Below are 9,008 nucleotides of genomic sequence, written 5' to 3'. Positions count from 1 at the left end.
CATAGATAGTGAATTTTCTAGTTTTATAAAGTCTTTATCAAGTATTGCAGATAAGTCGTTTCCTCTTAGACCTATCAAAATTAAACATCATAAGCATCAAGTGTTTTTTTTTTATTAGCTTTGTCTACAAAATTTTGTAATTTTTTGACAATAAAGCATGTGATTGATTGATTGATTAACCTCTACATTAATCAGAATTACGAGAACTAAATACACAAATCTGTTTCCGTAGCACTGTGGACCCTAAGCTATATTGGTATTATCTCCAAGGACAAATCTTAACTTAATAAGATACATTTTACGCTTAATTTTAATATATATTAAGTAAAAAATTTAATAATTTTTTTAATATATAATAAAATATAATTTTTACAAATTGGGGTTACTCTAACCGGCTTAGAAAATCCCTTTCCGATTAGGACTAACACGAGGAGGAATGAGAAAGTGCGGTGCGTTCATTAATTACACCGAGATTGGCTTTCCCGCAACACTTGACACGTTTTGGGCCTCCCTCTTAATTAAGCCGTACGCTACCGTAGCTGTACTTTGCCCACTTTCTCCAGCGCTTTTTATGTGGACTTTTCTAAAGGAGCCAATTTGCTACTCGAGACTTATACGAAATAGACGATAATTAATGTCCTTAATAACATAACTTTTATGTCTCGTCTTTAAGATTTTACTGTTGTATTGTATAAGGATTGTTTCTAGTTATATTATGGTTTAGTAGTCTTTTATGTTAGCTTTTCTTATTTATTTTGTACATTTCTGTCGATATTCACATAAAAGTTTGTGTCTTACTTGCCTGTTGCAGTCCGCTTGGTCCAAGTTCTCCTATTTTCTTTTTATTTAATGCGAGAATTCAGATGCCTCTACTTCTTCAGTAGGTGCTACTACCTTTTTTTTCTTTGTGTTTTATTTAAGCATCCTCTAGTTTTTTATTTATTATTTTATGTATCATTTTATTTGGGTCTTCTTCTTTTTCGTCTAGTCTATCCAGTGTGAAAGGTAATTTTTTTTAGTTTGTTCGTTCGCATTTCTATTTTTGTTCGTCTTTTGAGCGTTAATGGTATGTTCTTAAATTATAGTAAATGACATAACGCGAAATTAGAGAATAATTGCTTAAATTTTGTACCAAATTACGCAAAAATATTCCTCATTACTATTCGCGGCCATATACTTCATTTAATTTTTTATACTCTATTTCAAAAAGGTAGAGAGTAATAAAATATTACCATAATATTTAGAATACCAATTTGACAGGAAATGTAAACTTAATTGTGCTTCTTTTTTATATTGGGTGTATGTAACATAAGCCTAATGTCCTACCGTTAAGTTTTTACAATTTAGCTATAAGAGGAACCAAAAATACTTCGAATAAGGTCAACTTAATGCAACTTATTGTCAAAAACTACTGCCAAGTCTTAGAACATTGAAAGGGCCTTTCAATGTTCTAAGTGCCAAATCTTTTATTTCTGTTTTACATTTTAAGGCATTAGTACCCATTTTATAATTGTAATTAATTGGCACTTTTTTTCTAGTAAAATTTACTGTAATACACTTTTTAACATTAAAAGATAATTTGTTTTGTTTTGCCCAAAGTATTACTCTATTCAGGTCATGCTGAAGGAGTTAAAGACCTTAATACTATTAACTTTACAATGTTAATCTTAATCCTAACCCAACTATTTGACCATGTAATTTTACAATTTTTTTGTTTTTTTTTTCTAATTAATTATAAATAAAAACATAATTTTTCAGTCATATTAAACTTTTACTTAATAATGCCATTTTTACATCATTCTACATCAACATCAGTCGTTATTTTTTTTCAGTGCCTTTTCAAACTATTTTCTTAACATATCCCTGTTTACATCATTTCTACTTGTCACTCAATATAAATAAATAACAAACACATCAACATAAATTAGTTACTTAAAATCTAAATTCTAGTGGAATGGAAATAGACAGAATAGAAGAAGAAGAAGAAGCAGATATAAATAACAATATTATAACAGACTCAGAACAAGAACTACCAAATAGATACAATCAAGACATTCCAAGGGTAGAAACTCCTCTAACAGTTGAAACTGGAACAAGAAACTTAACTGAAATTAGACAGCAAATCAGCAGAAGCCTTAGCACTCGTGCAGCAAATATACGACAATATGTCAGCGCTATAGCAAGCAACATCTCTTCGGAGTATTATGAAGATATCGTCAAGAGGGTGGCATACATGTGCTTTATTACTTTATTTATTCTAATTGCTATTGGCTATGCTTACTCTCAACCTGGTACTGGGGTGAGATTAAAATGGCGAAGGTCTGTCCGAAAAATGGTAAGAATAAGAAGTGTTCCAATATGTTATTAAAGATGTTAAGGGTATTTCAGGTATTAATATGGCTTTGAATGAATTTAAAAAGAGAATATTTTTTTTGAAAAATGTATCTACTAATAGTGATGAAATATACTGAATCTTACCTGGAATTATTACCTTTAAAGCTTATTTCAATTTTAGTCATTAAGATATCACTAATAGCATAAGACGTTATAATAATAATTTTTAATTTTTAAATTATTTTTTTAGAAACGGTTTTCAAAAGGAGTGTTCCCTGTCTTTCAAGAGTCTACTGCTGGATTTTACCCAATTCTCAAAGATATCGTTAATGTGGCTCACGTTATTTTGAATCATGTGTTTGATTAAAGGTTATGCAATAAACTATGAATATATGTTTTTATATAAATTATCTTGTTGTAAATTTATTATACTTCTTTTCAATGAAAAATGTTTTATACCCATTTTTTACCAAAACTACAGTTAAAAACCAGGTTAAATTGAATTGTCGAAACAGTGAGCTGCCAAGGCAGTTGTGCATATAGGTCTCCTGATGGACCCGTCATGCCCCACCGGGGGTTACCAGAGCCCAACGGCCTTAGAGACACCGATAAGGCTCTCTGGTGTGATGGACTTAAAGTCGCTCGGTACACTGAAAGTGTTACCCAAGCACCGCACATTCCCAGTAAGGATGATTGTGCGGGGATTCTCACATGGTTCATGTTTATGTAGTGTGCCGCCAGTTAAACCCAGGTCTTTAACAGAGTCCTGTAATAAGGCGACTTCGATATGGAGCTCAGTGAGCCTTTTGCACAGAACAGCGGTGGACGCTCTTCCATGCTGTAGATTCGCCTGCAGAAATGTTAAAGGCATAATCTATGGTGTGGCGATGGGTGACTGCCAGCACGCTTAGTCCTTGGAGCTGGAAGGGCCATCGTCTACGGAGTACCCTAGCCCCTCGGAAGCTGCGGTGTCAGCAGTAGTTCCCAGGGGTCACTGTGGAAGTAGCCATTCTGGTGTCATAAGACTCTTTCTTGCTCTCGATAATGGAGACAGAGGCCCCGGTGATCCTATAAAATAGCGAGATTTGTCTGTCCCTTATCGTTTTGGCCGATGCCTCATCCACCCCCACCACCAGCCTGAGGTTCTTAGCCTCTTCCCTGCGCTCCCACACTCTCCACTGGGAGTACAAGAGGCCAGGATTTTGAAGCTTCAGAAACCTCAGGGTGTCCTTGTCAGACTTATGTCTAATACCCGGGATCCTTAAGATGGCCCGGCGAAAGCGAAGCGTGGAGGGATCCACTGTTGTCCAAGGGGAAAGACTTGGGAGTGCCCGACGGAGCCACTTCAGACTTTCCTGGTTCGCGGCCGTTGACAGAATGTGGTTCCTGATCAGCCGCGGTGGATGGAATTGCAGTGACTGTGCTTCACTGCCGGACGAAGTCCGCAATATGGCCTCAGTCACCGAGTCCACGAATTGTAGCAGCTGTTCGCCAGTGAAATCGACCTCAGGCTGTCCCGTTCCGCACACTGCGAGCTGCAGCTTGTGTAGTATGGAAGTATCACCCAGTATAACAAATATTGTGTAAATAGGAAACTACTATATTGTAATAATACATTAATTAATTCTATATAGCAAAACATTATAATGTCTAGTAAGCATTATCATAAACCAGGTCAACGGGAAGTTCAACGATCCTTGGATGTAGCTTTTTGATATTTTATTATAGATCCTACTTAACCCTAAGAAGGTTGTTTCATTTTAACCCTATGTCTTAAATCATAATTTACTACATGGCGATCCTGCCTCCTATATACCTGAAGAAAAACGATGTTGGTGGACAAAAGAAGAAAATAGTGCCAATAATCTTAAAAACTGGGAAACGCCAAGTCTAAGGAGGAAATTCTAGTAGCAACCGTAGCCCTTGTTGCCATATACGTTTTGGTTAAACGCTGTAGAAGAGGACTGAAGCAAACTATTCGCAGAGAAATCCATAAAAATGAGTTAGGACGATCCAGAGCTGAGCTAGACGAAGAGGAACAAGTTTAAAATTTTAGGTTCTCTTTTAGGTTTTATGGACATTAAAAAAATAATAAAAATATAACTATGGAAAAATGGAATGGAGAATTGAATGGAAAATGGATTGGGAAAAGGAATATTATAACTACAAATTGAGCAAAGATGTATTGTACCTGTTAAAAAGTGCTAATATTAATTTAGTTGTATACCTACATGTAAGTTTTTAAATTGTTTATAGTACCCATTATTATTTTGATTGTTAGTCTAAATACGGACGCAGTTAACAAGGATTATTATTTTAATTTTTATTACAAATAGCGAGGTATTATTTTAATGGGAGATAATTTAAAGGATATTCTAAATTCTTTAAAAGATATCAGAGCCTATTTAGTAAAGTTAAATTATGATAGCAATGAGATATCAAATATTAATCAAAAAATTAAAAATTCTGAAATAGATGATTTGGATGTTGTCATTGCTAGGGAAATTATAGAAAAAATTAAAGCGGTGTACCAAGAAATTCAAAAAATTCCAGGACAAAGCGCGAATCTTGAATCGAAAATGTCTTCTTTTGATCTTAAAGTTGCCACAAGCCTTTTGCCCGTAATGGATGATTCAGAGGCCATTACCAATAAATTATGTGAAACTGCGGAATTTTACAGTTCTATGCTTAATGATGAGGGAAAGACTTTGTTAATTAGTTTTATTTTGAAAACAAGAATTTCTTGTAGCACAAAATTACGTTTAAACACTAGTTATAGTTCTGTTGAGGCTCTAATCAGGGACATAAGAGCACACCTTTTAACTAAAAAATCCGATACTGCCCTTCAGATTAAATTATTTGCCACTAAACAAGGAGATAAATCTATTTCTAACTTTGGCAAAGAGCTCGAAGATATTTTTGTAAATTTGACAATTTCTCAGGCAGAGGGTGATTCTAATGCTTTTGACGTTTTGAGACCTTTAAATGAAAAAACAGCTGTAAAACAGTTTACAAACGGGCTTAGAAATCAAAAGCTTAGCACAATCATATCAGCAAGAAATTTTACATTTTTAAAAGATGCCATAAGAGCGGCACAAGATGAAGAAATTTCTTTTCAAAATCAAAATCAACAAATTTTCAATTTATCTCAAAGGCATAATAGAGGTTTTACCAGAGACGGTAATAAATTACCACCTACAGGAAGATTTTTTAGAAGCAATAATTTTAATAGACACACACATACCAATTGTAATTCTAGAAATTTTAATAATAATGCTAATCCGAATTTTCATTATAATAATCGTGGCCGAGGTAATACGAGTCTACCTGGTCAGCGTTTTCAGAGAGGTTACCGAGGACGTTCGTTTTCTCGAGGGTTTCGTGGAAATTCGCGAAGACAAATAAATTATGTCGATGTTGATAATGAGATTGAAACAGGTCAGGGAGCATCAGATATGATGAATATTCAGGATGATTTTTTTCGTCCCTAAGGATAATAATACTTTTCTTATTCAACAAATTACTCAAATTCAGTTTTCTTTCATATAAATAGTAAGAAATTAGGATTTTTAATAGATACAGGAGCATCATTGTGTGCGCTTAAATTAAAATATTTAGACTCTAGAATTCCGTTGCACAAAGAATGCCTTGAAATTAAAGGCATAGGGGGTAATTTAGTTTCATTAGGATATGTATATTTGAATCTTATTATTGGAAATGTCAGATTTAGGGAAAAATTTTATGTTTTTGAATCATTGGAATGTGAAACCAATGGAATAATTTGTAGAAATTTTTTAAAAAAGTATAAAGCTATTTTAAATTATGAGGAAAATACATTATCACTGTTTAATGATGAAAATAAAATTGCATTAGACCTGAATGCTAGTAGTAAAAGTATTTAATACATCGAGACAGGGTTGGTTGAAGGATGTGTAGTGTTGCCTAGTGAATTGTGTCAGGGAGTGTTTATAGCAGGTGTGATTGCGCAACCGAGAGATGGGAAAATTCCAGTTAAAATTTTAAATACGCGTGAAACTGAAGTACGTTTGAGAAATTGCTTACCAAAAATTGAAAAGTTGAGCCACTATAATTGTTGTCAATTTACTTCGCAGGCTGTATCAAGCAGTCGAGTAAAAGATTTGTTTAATTTACTTAAACTTGGGTATTTAAATAAAGAGGAAAAAGATTCTATTGAACAATTATGTGCGAAATTGCCACATGTGTTTCATATGCCCGGGGATAAGTTAGGTGTTACAAATATTTATAAACAGTCTATTCAAATAAAGCCAAATACTCAACCCGTTTATGTAAAACCATATAGACTACCTCAGTCACAAAAAGAGGAAATAAATGAGCAAATTTCTTAAATGTGCTCGGATGATATCATCGAGAGTGCGCAGAGCGAATGGTCATCTCCGGTGTTACTTGTTCCAAAAAAGGGAGACAAAGCAGGTGAACAACGTAGCAGACTTGTTTTAGATTACAGATTTTTAAACCGCAATTTGGTAGATATTAAATGGCTTATAGCAAACGTAGTTGACATTTTAGATTCTCTTGCAGGAGCACTTTATTTTTCACATTTAGATTTAAGTCAGGGATATTACCAAGTCGAATTAGATGAGCAAAGCAGAAAATTAACAGCTTTTACTACCGATCGCGGCCAATGGCAAATGAAGAGACTTCCAATGGGGTTCAAAATTAGTCCCAGCGCATTTTCTAGATTAATGACAATCGCGATGGCAGGTCTAAATTATGAAGAATGTTTTGTTTATATTGATGATCTTATTGTTTTTGGAAGGAATCTTAAAGAACATAACAAAATCTAATGGACGTTTTTAGTAGACGTCGTAAAGTAAATTTAAAATTAAATCCCTCAAAGTGTGAATTTTTAAGAAAGCAAATTCTTTATTTAGGTCACATTGTTAGCGATAAAGGAATTTCTCCTGATCCAGAAAAAATTAAAGCTTTAAATGAATATCTTATTCCAAAAAATTCAGATTAAGAAGTTAAACGTTTTGTTGCTTTTGCCAACTATTATAGGAAATTTATACCAAAATTCGCGGAATTATCTGTACCCCTAAATAAGTTGTGTAGAAAGTATGCGAGGTTTGAATGGACAGATGAGTGTAATAGTGCGTTTGAAATTTTAAAGAAAGCAATGGTTCAATATCCAGTGTTGGAGTATCCAGATTTTACGGACACGAATGAATTTATACTTCAAACAGATGCTTCACAATTTGCTATTAGAGCAGTGCTTTCGAACAAAAATAATAAACCAGTAGCATATTCAAGCAGGAGTTTAAATAAGGCCGAAATAAATTATCCAACTATTTACAAAGAACTTTTAGCTATTTATTGGGCTGTAAAACAATTTCGCCCATACTTATACAGACGCCGATTTAAAATAGTGACAGACCATAAACCCTTGTTGTACTTATTCAGCCTTACAGACCCATTTAGTCGTTTAACAAAATTTCGCTTAGGTCTTGAAGAATACGATTTTTATGTAGAGTATGTAAAAGGGAGTGAAAATGTTACAGCAGATGCGTTATCTCGAATTATTCTAACATCGAATGAGTTAAAAACTATGAACAATGACATGATTGCTGTTATAACTAGAAATCAGTGTAAACGTATAGCAGAAGAAGATGGAAAGTTGGATAAGGGTAGTCATAGTGCTTGGCCTGATCAAAAAATTGCACTGAGTTAGTCTTGATAGACTCATCAAAAATAAAATCTTTGTCAAAAATTATAACTGAACAATCAGGAAATTTTTATTATGTACCACTACATCTTACTGTATATTTAAGTCAAAATTCTCGATCAACATTGACGCGAGACGGAATGCTGAGAGACTTGACCGATATTAGTAAGAGAGCTGACATAAAAGAATTGTATATTTTAAAAAACGAAAATTCTGCAGAATTAATTGAATGTATAGGGAAAGAAATAAAAAATAATATTAGTTATCAGGGGCCTCGAATAAATATTTTAAAAGGAATTATCAAAATAGTGGACAATGATGAAAAAAGAGTTATTTTAAATGATTTTCATTTACTTCCAACCAGTGGACACGCAGGTATAAATAGAATGACAAATAATATAAAAAAGTATTACTTTTGGCCAAATTTGTATAATGATGTTAAGGCATTTGTAAAAAGATGTGGTATGTGTCAAAAACAAAAATATTCAAATCATTATACAAAACAGCCAATGGTGATTACTACCACAGCCAGTTCTTCGTTTCAAAAAATTTATCTAGACATTGTAGGACCGCTACCTACAGATATCAATGATTTTTCCTATATTCTTACACTGCAGTGTGAATTAACAAAATTCGTGAGAGCATATCCATTAAAAAATAAAGATGCTGTGTCAGTTGCAAAGGCATTTGTGGAAAATTTTATCTTAAGATATGGAATTCCGCAGGAAATTGCAACTGATAGGGGATCTGAATTCATTTCTTCTACAATGAGTGAAGTTTGCAAGAATTTAAAAATAGAACAAGTTCATTCCACCGCATACCATCACGAAAGCATAGGGTCATTGGAAAATTCACACAAGGCTTTAGGAGCATATTTAAGAATTCAGTCAGAAAACCATGTCGCAGCGTGGAGTTCATGGATTCCGTACTGGTGTTTTGCGTATAATACGGCAGTTCACACTGAAACTAA

The 9,008-nt window shown here is 33.6% G+C and overlaps 1 protein-coding gene across 1 annotated transcript; it reads left to right on the top strand.

The window, feature by feature from the left end:
• Positions 1–1,881: 1,881 nt before the first annotated feature.
• Positions 1,882–2,744, top strand: LOC126747956 (uncharacterized). Its single transcript, XM_050456936.1, has 2 exons — positions 1,882–2,335; positions 2,585–2,744. Exons 1-2 carry the CDS (start codon positions 1,955–1,957, stop codon positions 2,699–2,701), a joined length of 498 nt encoding a protein of 165 aa, XP_050312893.1. The 5' UTR covers positions 1,882–1,954; the 3' UTR covers positions 2,702–2,744.
• The last annotated feature ends 6,264 nt before the right edge of the window (positions 2,745–9,008 follow it).

The sequence above is a fragment of the Anthonomus grandis genome, chromosome 20, assembly GCF_022605725.1.
Source record: "Anthonomus grandis grandis chromosome 20, icAntGran1.3, whole genome shotgun sequence".
NCBI lineage: Eukaryota > Metazoa > Arthropoda > Insecta > Coleoptera > Curculionidae > Anthonomus > Anthonomus grandis.
This window is presented reverse-complemented; position numbering and strand designations above follow the sequence as displayed.

Coding starts and splice junctions, on each gene's coding strand:
- LOC126747956 (XM_050456936.1), top strand. CDS start 1,955: ATGGAAATAGACAGAATAGAAGAAGAAGAAGAAGCAGATATAAATAAC. Junction 2,336..2,584: donor GAAGGTCTGTCCGAAAAATG/GTAAGAATAAGA, acceptor TTATTTTTTTAG/AAACGGTTTTCAAAAGGAGT.